The sequence below is a fragment of the Loxodonta africana genome, chromosome 21, assembly GCF_030014295.1.
Source record: "Loxodonta africana isolate mLoxAfr1 chromosome 21, mLoxAfr1.hap2, whole genome shotgun sequence".
NCBI classification, from domain to species: Eukaryota; Metazoa; Chordata; class Mammalia; order Proboscidea; family Elephantidae; genus Loxodonta; species Loxodonta africana.
Window position 1 is genome coordinate 55,509,231 of NC_087362.1, and position 12,567 is coordinate 55,521,797.

At 37.8% G+C, this 12,567-nt stretch overlaps 1 protein-coding gene across 1 annotated transcript in view; it reads left to right on the forward strand.

The window, feature by feature from the left end:
* The window catches only part of CDH8 (cadherin 8), a 146,394-nt gene that overhangs the window by 70,553 nt on the left and 63,274 nt on the right, over positions 1-12,567 (forward strand). The window contains exon 6 of the mRNA XM_064273505.1: positions 11,650-11,786. Coding sequence (XP_064129575.1) covers positions 11,650-11,786 — 137 coding nt within the window. The remainder of the gene's footprint in view (positions 1-11,649; positions 11,787-12,567) is intronic.

Consider the following 12,567-nt stretch of genomic DNA (forward strand, 5'->3'; position numbering starts at 1 on the left):
GTAATATTGCCCCTCTCATTTCTTATTCAGGTCATTTGCTTCCTCTCCTGTTTTTCTTTTGTCAGTTTGGCCAGTGGTTTATCAATTTTGTTGATTTTTTCAAAAAACCAGCTTTTGGTCATCTTAATTCTTTCAATTGTTTTTCTGTTTTCTACTTCATTTAGCTCAGCTCTAATTTTTATTATTTTCTTTTGGTGCCTGAGGGTTTCTTTTGTTGCTCTCTTTCTATTTGTTCAAGTTGTAGGGATAATTCTTTGATTTTGGCCCTTTCTTCTTTTTGGATGTGTGCATTTATTGATATAAATTGGCCTCTGAGTACCACTTTTGCTGTGTCCCAAAGGTTCTGATAGGAAGTGTTTTCATTCTCATTGGATTCTATGAATTTCTTTATTCCACCCTTAATGTCTTCTGTAATCCAGTCTTTTTTGAGCAGGGTATTGTTCAGTTTCCAAGTGTTTGATTTCTTTTCCCTGCTTTTCCTGTTATTGTTTTCCCCTTTTATGGCCTTATGGTCAGAGAAGATGCTTTGTAATATTTCAATGTTTTGGAATCTGCTAAGGCTTGCTTTGTGACCTAATATGTGGTCTATTCTAGAGAATGTCCCATGTGCACTAGAAAAGAAAGTATACTTGGTTGCTGTTGGGTGGAGTGTTCTGTATATGTCTACAAGGTCAAGTTGGTTGATTGTGGCATTTAGATCTTCCATGTCTTTATTGAGCTTCTTTCTGGATGTCCTGTCCTTCATCGAAAGTGGCGTTTTGAAGTCTCCTACTGTTATTTTGGAGCTATCTCACTTTCAATGCTGATAGAGTTTGTTTTATGTATCTTGCAGCCCTGTCATTGGGTGCATAAATATTTAATATGGTTATATCTTCTTGGTGTATTGTCCCTTTCATCATTATATAGTGTCCTTCCTAATCCTTTCTGATGGATTTAACTTTAAAGTCTATTTTGTCAGAAATTAATATTGCCACTCCTGCTCTTTTTTGATTGTTGTTTGCTTGATATATATTTTTTCCATCCTTTGAGTTTTAGTTTGTTTGTGTCTCTAAGTCTAAGGTGTCTCTCCTGTAGGCAGCATATAGATGGATCTTGTGTTTTAATCCCTTCTGCCAGTCTTTGTCTCTTTATTGGTGCTTTTAGCCTATTTACATTCAGGGTAACTACGGATAGGTATGAATTTAGTGCTATCATTTTGATGTCTTTTTCTGTGTGTTGACGGTTTCTTTTTCTCACTTGATTTTATGTGCTGAGTAGATTTTCTTTATATATTGTCCTTTCCTCATATTTATTGTTGATTTTGTTTCTGCTGAGTCTCTATTTTTCCCTTGTACTTTATTTTGATGAGTAGGGTAGTTCGTCTCCTTTGTGGTTACCTCATTATTTACCCCTATTTTTCTAAATTTAAAACTAACTTTTATTTCTTTGTATCGGTGTATCTTCCTCTCCATATGGAAGGTGTATGATTACATTTCTTAGTCCCTCTTTATTTTTTTAATGTTCTCTTATATAATAACATCGCTGTTACCCTGTTTTGGGTTTTTTTTTTTTTTTTTAATATAATCTTGCTATATTAGTTTGGGTTTCCCTGTCTGGGTTGACTTCTGGTTGCTCTGCCCTGTGTTCTAGTCTTGGTTTGATACCTGATATTATTGATTTTCTAACCAAAGTCCTCCCTTTAGTATTTCTTGTAGTGTTCGTTTGGTTTTTACAAATTCCCTAGGCTTGTATTTATCTGGAAATGCCTTAATTTCACATTCGTATTTAAGAGACAGTTTTGCTGGATGTATGATTCTTGGCAGGCAATTTTTTTCCTTCAATTTTTTAAATATGTCATCCCATTGCCTTCTTGCCTGCATGGTTTCTGCCGAGTCGTCTGAGATTATTCTTTTTGGCTCTCCTTTGTAGGTGACTTTTCGTTTATCCCTTGTTGCCCTTACGATTCTCTCTTTATCTTTGGTTTTGGCAAGTTTGATTATAATATGTCTTGGTGACTTTCTTTTAACATCTACCTTATGTGGAGTTCAATGAGCATCTTAGATAGATATCTTCTCATCTATTACAATATCAGAGAAGTTTTCTGCCAACAAATCTTCAACAATTGTCTCTGTATTTTCTGTTATCCCTCCCTGTTCTGATACTCCAGTCACTCATAGGTTATTTCTCTTGATAGATTCCCACATGATTCTTAAGGTTTCTTCATCGTTTTAAATTCTTTTATCTGATTTTGCTGCACATATACTAGTGCCAAGTGATTTATCTTTGAATTCAGAAATTCTAGTTTCTACTTGCTCAATTCTGTTCCTCTGACTTTCTATGAGTTGTCTAATTCTGTAATTTTTTTGTTAATCTTCTGAATTTCTGATTGCTGTCTGTCTATGGATTTTTCCAGCTTATTAAACTTTTCATTATGTTACTGAGTAATCTTTCTAATTTCTTCAGTTTTTTTTTTTATCTGTGTGTTCCTTGGCTTGCTCTGTGTATTGCCTCATTTCCTTACTGATGTCTTGAGGGATTCTGTATGTTAAACTTTTGTATTCTGTCTCTGGTAATTCCAGGAATCTACTTTTGTCTAGAAGATCCCTGGATTCTTTGTTTTGAGAGCCTGTTGAGATGATCATGGTCTGTTTCTTTATGTGACTTGATATTGACTGTTGTCTCCGAGCCATCTATAAGTTATTGCATTAGTTTATGCTAGCTTACTGTGTCGTAGCTGCTTGGTCTGTTTTGTTTTGGTATACCCCTATGGGTTGCTTGAGTGAGCTAGCTTGATTATTTTCACCTTTGGAGCTTTGGTGTCCTGTCCCCAGCTGGCTAAGTTGTTATCAGGTATATCTGTCTAGGAGTCCATTCAGTTTTCTTGTATGAATTCAGCTCAGGTTTCCAGGTAGCTGATCATCAAGTGTATGTTACAGACTCTGTCCTACAGTCTTAGAGTGGCAGGGGTGATTGGCGTATATACCTGTATCTGGTTGCATCAGGGGGTCATGCTCTGAACAAGGCAGGGGGCTGAGAACTGACCCCCCAAGTGTCCCTGAGGAAAATGTGTCTCTGTTCCCTAGAGCGTGCTGGTGGGTGGGTTCTGCAGAGGGACCACGGGCACCAAAAGTTTTTGGCTGTAATGACTGGGAGACACCAGTTATCTTTGGACCCCTGTCGCTGGTGCCTGGGTGACCTTAGTGGGGCTACCAGTCCTTAGGTCTCTGATGTGGGTAGGTGAGGACCTTGTTTAATAGGCAAAGAAATGTCAAATATCAAACACCCACCTCTCCACCGCACAGCTGAAATGGTTGGAGTCTGCCAACAAGGGCCTATTCTCCTGAAATAGGTGCACACACGTCCATGAAGAAGGGAAAGATGCTTAAAGTGGATGGACGGTTTATGCTTGGACAGGAGCCGCACCTGTCCTGAGCTCCCCTGGTTAATGGAGATAGCAAATTATCTTTTCCCCCCAGTTGCCAATTTTTTCCCTCCCCAAGGCTGGGAGGATGGCTCTAGGTGCTCACCAGGGTCTATGTGGGGCCCAGGGATTCAGCCGCTGAAGCCATGCTTATGGGTAGTGGCACGGTAAAATATATGCAAGTACTTAGCTTTTGCCAAGACCGCCATTCTCCTCAGGTCCCTTAGGTGTGAGTAGGCTGTGTGGCTGGCTGCTTCTCCCTGAGGAAACTACGGGCAAACACTAGTACCAGCCCACCGCCGCCACCACCGCCACTTCAGGAATGGTCCTGAGGGCTCCCCGTGATTCAGGTCCAGTAACTCCTCTCCACTTCTGAACGGTCTCTTCCTCCCCCTGCCACTCAGTTTGTTGTCTAAGTTTGCCTTTGATGCTCAGGGCTCCCAGCTTGTCACAGATATACTTGTTTCACTTGTTTTTTGGGGTCTTTGTTGTAAAGAGGGCTCGCCGGAAGTGCCTGTCTGTTCCTCCATCTTAGCTCCACCTCTTGTTTGATTTCTTGACTGCTACTTCCACCACTTCCATGGGCATTGATTGTGAAACTTAGTAAAATGAAATCCTTGACAACATCAATATTTTCTCTGTTTAACCTGAGGTTGATTTTTGGTCCAGCTGTGAGTATTTTTGTTTTCTTTATGTTGAGGTATAATCCATACAGATGGCTGTGTTCTTTGATCTTCATCAGTAAGTACTTCAAGTTCTCTTCGCTTTCAGCAAGGAAGGTTATATCACCTGTGTATCACAGGTTGTTAATGAGTCTTCCTGCAATCCAGATCCCACGTTCCTCTTCATAGAGTCCAGCTCCTTGGATTATTTGCTCAGCATACAGACTGAATAAATACGGTGAAAGGATACAACCCTGACTCACACCTTTCCTGATTTTAAACTACACAGTATCCCCTTGTTTTGTTCAAACCACAGCTTCTTGGTCTGTGTACATGTTTAGCATAAGTACAATTAAGTGTTCTGCAATTCCCATTCTTTGCAATGTTGTCTGTAATTTGTTAGATCTACAAAGTTGAATGCCTTTGCATAGTCAATAAAACACAGGCAAACATCTTTCTGGTATTCTCTGCTTTCAGCCAAGATTCATCTGACATCAGCAATGATATCCCTCATTCCATGTCATTTTCTGAATCCGGCTTGACTTTTTGGCAGTTCCCTGTCTATGTACCGCTGCAACCGTTTTTGAATTCAGCAAAATTTTACTTGTGTGTGACATTAATGATGTTGTCTGATAATTCTGCAAATTGTTGGATCACCTTTCTTTGGAGTGGGCACAAATATGAATCCTTTCCAGTCTATTGGCCAGGAAGCTGCCTTCCAAATTTCTTGGTATAGACGAGTGAGCTCTTCCAGCGTTGCATCCATTTGTTGTAACATCTCAGTTGGTATTCCGTCAGTTCCTGGAGCCTTGTTTTTCATCAATGCTTTCAGGGCAACTTGGACTTCTTCCTTCAGTACCATCGGTTCGTAATCATATGCTATCTCCTGAAATGGTTGAACATGGACCAATTGTTTTTGGTATAGTGACTGTGTATTCCTTCCATCTTCTTTTGATGTTTCCTGCGTCATTCAATATTTTTCCTGTGTAATTCTTCAGTATTGCAACTCGAGGCCTGAATTTTTTCTTCAATTCTTGAGAAATGCTGAGTGTGTTCTTTGCTTTTGGTTTTCTAACTCCAAATCTTTGCACATTTCATTATAATTCTTTGTCTTCTTGAGCCACCCTTTGAAATCTTCTGTTCAGCTCTTTTACTTCCATTCACTTTAGCAGCTCTATGTTCAAAAGCAAGTTTCAGAGTCTTTTCTGACATCCATTTTGGTAGCTACCTATATCCATTGCTGCCAAGTCTATTGCAACTCAAAGAGACTATAGGACAGAGTAGAACTGCCTCATAAGGTTTCCAAGGAGTAGCTGGTGGATTTGAACTGCCAACCTTTTGGTTAGCAGCCAGACACTTAATCCCTAAGCCAGTAGCAGATGTTTTAAAGTTTTGAACACCGGTATAGACAAATACTACAAAGAATTTTGGAATATTTTTCTAGTGGAAAATTCTGTCCTTCCCAAATTTACTGTAAGATATGAAGTGTAGTTTTTTTTTCTTTCTATTGAATGTATCAGCTCATCATTTTTATTTATTTATTATTGATAGCTAATATGAGTTATGTATGAATTCATTGTCTGCAGAGCACCACTCTGTTAAGCAGATATTTCCTCCTAGTTGTAGATGAGTACATGAGATTAAGAGTAGTTTTATATCTCTAGTGAGATTTAACTGAGATTCTCTTTTTTTGCCAGATTCGGCTTATTTCCCCTTGCATGCTGCTATTCAGAAGAAAACTGGAAACCCCATGAATGAAAAGTGGTTTTAGGGTCTACCTCTGAGACACCTACCCCAAATCATGACTCCCTGAAAACTTACATGGCATGTCAGATCCTAAAATTTAAGTCGTTACTCTAAATTTGTTATTTTTAATCTACTGAATCTTTGAAAGTATTTTCTGTTAATTGGCTTAAGATCCTGCATTTGAGTGTTGTAATTAAATTTTACCCTTTATTGTTACTGATGTATCTGTATCCCAAAGTGGGATGAGTAGAAGGAGAAGGGAGGGATTGAGATGATGAAGTTGATGGTGGCAGCTTTGAGAGCCAAAGGAAAACAGGCAGGGTCTTTACAGTTAGGGATGGGTTGGCATAGCTTTGGTGGAGTTGTTTGTGAGGGATGGGGAAGCTTCTTCTGAGCAAGTTTCTAAAAATGGCATGCTTTCCATTTTTTTAATGTGATTAATGTTATGACTTTGATATTGTGCTTATTGAGTACTCAATATGAATACAAAATTTAACCTGTTTAATAAATCTTTGAACCTGTAATGATCAGTTCACAGGACAGAGATCTTGGTCAGAATAGTTGGTCAGAAAATAATGACTTTAAATGGTGCTAGAGGGCAGGGTGTCAGGTCCCCAATTACTCCCCATTCCCAGCTTTTTCTTTAACCATTTAAACTGGTGTCTTCTATGTTCTTGCTTCCATTTGTTTGAGAACTTGATGCATTTCTTTAGGGACAGAGAACAAAGGAGTTTTAGCTTGGACATGAGAAGAGGCTCAAAGATGAGAAGTATGAAACTTGTCTTTCCTAGATAAGTAATGATAGTATTAAACCTAAAATCCCATTGCTGTCGAGTCTATTCTGACTCATAAAAAAAATGAAACCAAACCCATTGCCATCGAGTTGATTCCAACTAATAGCAAACCTATAAGACAGAGTAGAATAACTGCCCCAAAGTGTTTCCAAGGAGTGGCTAGTGGTTTTGAACTGCTAACCTTTTGGTTAGCAGCTGAGCTCTTAACCACTGCACCACCAGGACGCCAATGATAACATTAGGGATTTTTAAGTATGTATTTATTGAACACTTACTGTGGTTCAGGTACTATAATAAGTACTTTGTATGTATTACCTCATAAATTCTAATATAATTCCCATTTTACAGATGAGAAAATTAAGGCACAGAGAACCTAATGATATGCCTAAGTCACATATCTATAATCAATGCAGCCAAGATGTGAACCCAGGAACTCAGACTCTAGACCCATGTTCTTCATTATGATATTACGAATACATGAGAAGCCTGAGGTCTAGGACTCTTCCAGGAGCCTAAGAACAAACAGTCAGAAACCTAGGCTATGTCTTCAAACAATAGAGTCAAGGAGAGTTCATGAAAAAATGAAGGTGGATTAAAAGTTTATCCAGATGTTTTCAAAGAAAATGGGAGTTGGAGGCTTTTATTCTGTGACTTTCAGGAAAGATCTCATTTCTTATCATCTTATTCAATAAATCATATTTACTTCAATATCTATTTCAATATGTGATATTTATTATTTAGATCTATATAAGATGGTCAAGGTGAAAACTCTGGTAGCATAGTGGTTGAGTGCTACAGCTGCTAGCCAAAAGGTTGGCAGTTTGAATCCACCAGGTGCTCCTTGGAAACTCTATGGGGCAGTTCTACTCTGTTCTACAGAGCCACTATGAGTCAGAATCAACTTGAGAGCAATGGGCTTTAAGATGGTCAAATAGCATATTCCAAAATCAGAAAAGAAAAAAAAAAAAAAAACTTGCTTATTAGACTCTGTGTCCCAGTTTTTGGTTTGGAAGATTGCGTTCATGAGTAGTCCTATTCAATGAGCTGTCACTGTATTATGTGGGATTTGAAAGCCCTTCGAACAATACCCGATGCATAATAATCAGCACCTATACTTGTTGGTGAAGCATGCCACACATATCATTTCATCCAATCCTCACAGAAATCCTATTAGTCAAGTGTGCTAACATCCCCATTTTATGGATGAATAAGCGGAACCCTTTCTGGGGTTGGGTTAAGCATGGACTTTAAAGCCAATCAATAGACACTCATTCTGGTTTGCCATTTACCAGTTATGTTACTTTGAATGTTGTAGTCTCTAAGATATGTCTTCTTCTTTTATTCATTCTATAGGAACCCAAGGGAGGAAGGACTGGAAATAGGAAAAAGCACCTAGTACAGTGCTTGGTACTCATTTGGTGCTTAATGTATGCTTGTTGACTACAAATTTGAGTCAGAGTTTTATGACTGTTTAGTCATTTTGGGGAGTCTTGATTATAAAGTCTACACAAGGCGATGAAATATGTGAAATTTCTGTAGAGGCAGCAAAGGTTTCTCAAAATAGCTGAGCTAGACTTTAAGCTGAATTTTAAATTAAACTATTTTTTTCCCCATCAAGTTCCTTCCATTGTGTAATCTAGTAATATTATGACATCCTTACCTCTGATCTTATAAAAAGACTGTATTTATAGTGTGTTTTATAAATTCTTATGACTCACCCCATAAAGTCTGTCATGAACTGGAACTTTAAAAAATGAGAAAAGTATCTCTGCTTCTCTTAGACGTATGGAAGTTAAATAACCCCCAAATGTTTTTCCAGTTTTCTCCCATTTGTAAATCATTAAGAAAGGGGTTTTCTCCACTATACCTCAAATAGCAAAGCTTATAAAAGCTTCACCTAATGGGAAATGATGATGATGACCACAGTGACAATGATAACCGTGGCAAGGGTGACGACAGTAGTGCACAAACAAAAATCCTCACCACTGGACCAATAAGTAACATCATGATAAACGGAGGACAGATTGAAGTTGTCAAGGATTTCATTTTACTTGCATCCACAATCAACACCCATGGGAGGAGCAGTGAAGAAATCAAAAGACTTATTGCATTGGGCAAATCTGCTGCAAAGGACCTCTTTAAAGTGTTGAAGAGCAAGGATGTCACCTTGAAGGCTAAGGTGCACCTGACCCAAGCCATGGTATTTTCAGTTGCATCATATGCATGTGAAAGCTGGACAATGAATAAGGAATACCGAAGAAGAATTGACACCTTCGAACCGTGGTGTTGGCAAAGAATATTGAATAAACCATGGACTGCCAAAAGAACAAACAAATCTGTCTTGGAAGAAGTACAACCAGAATGCTTCTTAGAAGCAAAGATGGTGAGACTGCATCTTACATACTTTGGACATGTTGTCAGGAGGGATCGGTCCCTGGAGAAGTATGTCATGCTTGGCAAAGTACAGGGTCGGCAGAAAAGAGGAAGACCCTCAGTGAGGTGGATTGACACAGTGACTATGACAATGGGCTCAAGCATAACAATGATTGTGAGGGTGGTGCAGGACCGGCCAGCGTTTCATTCTGTTGTGCATAGGGTCACTATGAGTTGGAATTGGCTCGACAGCACCTAACAAAAAGTCCCAAAGACTGACGTATGTTTCATTTTTAAACATCATAACCACTCCTGGGATATAGATACTTCACATTTTACCGGTGAAGAAATTGAGGTTCAGTGAATTTTTGAATTACCACGGAAATAGCAGTGCAGAAATGGTAGAGACAGAATTTGCTCCCACTCTGAGATCTGCATGACACTGATTTGAGTAAGGGATTAAATATACAACATCTTTTTTTTTTTTTTTTTAAGTGCTTATTTCCAAATCTTTGTCATTATTCTCATTGCTTCTTCTAGGTCAGAAGTTCTGGGCAATTACTGGAGAGTAACCAGTAGCCATGGTACATGTTTCCAACTTGGGATTCATAGATATCAGTGATTAGAATGACTCATTTATTGTGGCCTCTGGGAAATTGGTTCGATGTGTGAAATATCAACAGTGAGATAATAAAATTACTGGAACCCATCGTTTCCTGCAAAGTTTATTTATGAATATGGTTCAGAAAGTGATAACTAATCCTTTGGACATTTCTTGACACTGTTAAGAGTCAGAGCGTACACAATATCTGAAGCAAAGCACATATCTGCTCAGTTTTTTTAGAGTTAATCTTGGAGTCTCATTGGTCTAATCAACCATCATTGCTCCCCTACGAAAATGGCTTTCAGTTTTCTTTTCATAATACAAAACAATGAAATGTTCTGCAGTAAACATTTGGTTATGCTCAGGATGTTGTTTAGAGCACTGTTAATACGTATCACCTCCCCGTTCTTAATTCCTTTCTGAATTTCTCCAGTCATTGTGGGAAGAGGGATGTTATAAATGCATGGGTATAGATGTGACTAAATGTCTAAGTTTTCTTTGTAACTAAGTCATTACAAATCAGGAGTTATCATTTGATATTACTAGTCCCCCCCTCCCCGAGGAATTTAGTAATAAACGATTGTCAATAAAAAAGAGTAATTTTTAATATTATTGCAAATTGTTTAATGATGCTTGCCATCGTGGGGATGATTTAACAGGGATGCCTTTTTCCTGTGGTCTTTGGATCTGAATGTGCGTATCATTTCTAAAGAGAAAGAAATAGCTAAAAAGAGAGAACATCAATAGATAATGCTCTTGCTCTAGCTCTGTCTATATCTCCATGGGTAGATATACATAGAAATGAGTTCGGGTACATTCATGTGCATATATACGTACATAATGTTCAGGATGAAATCTGCTAAAATATTAACAATATAAAACTACAGGCAGCAGATTATAGGCAATTTTTTTTTAATGATAACATAGTCTTATTTTTTGATTATATAATGTTTATAAAAAACATGTATAGAAAAGGAAATATGCTAACACCAAATAGCCATGGACTGCGTTTCATTTTTGGAGTTAATGAGTATCGATGAATAGAGAGGTTTTAATGTGCATTTCCTAGGAGGTCACCTCAGCCATCAAGGCTTTCTTCAGTCCTTCCTTTGGGAATGGGATTGCACTTGCCCTTTTTTGGGCACACATTGTATCCTGTCTTAGTTTATTTCACTGCTTACTTATGGAGTAGCCTTTCTCATTATGCCTCGTGCTCCTTAAGACATCGACTTTATTGGATTTAGATTTCAATAGCCAAAACACAACTCTTGGTGTGTGAAAAGGCTACTAAGAAATGTGGTTGAAAAGACTTTCTGTATTATCCCAGTACTTAGTATTTCCAAGTAGCCATTGACTCCAGATCCCAAACACCTTGCTTTTTGGCTTATCTAAAAGAGTTTTCTCAATAGAGGAACTAATTACTCATCCAATTAAATCTCTAAGTTTGGTAGAATCTAGTGTTGTACATTTGTTAAAATATGCATTCCAGCTTTTAAAAACCATGTACTAGAGAATTATCAACTGCTCCTTTCTAGGGACAGATACTAACAGGGAATCTAATTGTATGATTTACTTAAATGAAAACAAAACAACCCAACAGCAACAAGAAGAAAGTCATAAATGTTGCTGAGTCAAATTAAGTTTAACCAAACACACGTATGCCTTGAGCTGCTGTGAGTAACATGCTGCCCGGCACCATCCTGTTTTGGGTTTGAGTTCATTGTTTTATATATTTTGTGGCTACTGCTAATTATCATAAGCTGTCCAATAAAAGTGATGGATTGTCCAATTAACTCTTCATCAGGATTTGTTTTTGAAGATGCTACCTATTGAAACTGAAGGCAGTTTATGACCTCCATGTAGCTTCTGTAGGTAATTACTCCTTGGACAGTAATTATTAAGTTTCTTGTGCCCCATTCAGTCATTTTGTTTTACAAATTATGATGCCACTGCATTCCCTACCTCATTTGACTTCGAAACTATGGCTCTCCAAGGATTACTAAAGGTCTGCTGTGGAACGGATAGATCATGTAAACATTGATGGAGATTACAAATGTATCTCTTTTGTAGGTTCTCCATCGACCGGCATACGGACCTGGAGAGACAATTCAACATCAATGCAGATGATGGGAAGATAACTCTGGCAACACCACTTGACAGAGAATTAAGTGTATGGCACAACATAACAATCATTGCTACTGAAATTAGTAAGTACCTGGGTTGTTCATTTCTTCCTGGTGTGACTGGATTTAATTTCTGACAAGTGATCACCTGGTAAATGGTCCCTGTTTCTGTTAGATATCTTGGCACTTGGTATTTATTTTATTGTTCCCAAGGAGCCTTTCAATGAATCATCTATACATGAAATAACTATGTTAAATTACAAAAAGGTTTCAAGAGATGTGGGAAGGAAACATCCTTATATCCAAAAAGAAAGGTCTGGCTAAATGAGTCAAAGCACAGACAGAAAATGGACCAATATAAGCCATGCAAAACAATATTTTCAATATTTAAGCTATGGGGAAAGATGTAGTAGAAAAGGACAGGCTAAAAAAAAGGCAAATTCAAGAACTTCACACTCTAAATAAATGGAAAAGTAACATATATAGTACTCAAAATGTATAAACTGTTTCTCACTTATTTAAGCTACACACATATGCGTCCACATATACACACAAAAAATATTGAAGGAAACTTCACACTATCAGTATGTACTATTTTGGGAAGGTGAGATTATAGATGATTTTTTTGTTTTATTTTGTAGAGTTTAGGTTTTACACAGTAATCATGGGCTATTTAAAATGATGTCTTCAATATGAAAACTTCTCATTGATTACCTGTAAAAAATGTAAGGTTATTTTTTGTTTGTTTGTTTGCTTTCCAGGGAGGAGGTTTCAGGATTGTGAAATAGCATGTGTTTGTCTTTCTGCCAATTTTTAATGAGCATGGCTCCTTTGATTGCACTTAATGACGTTACTATTGAGTCAT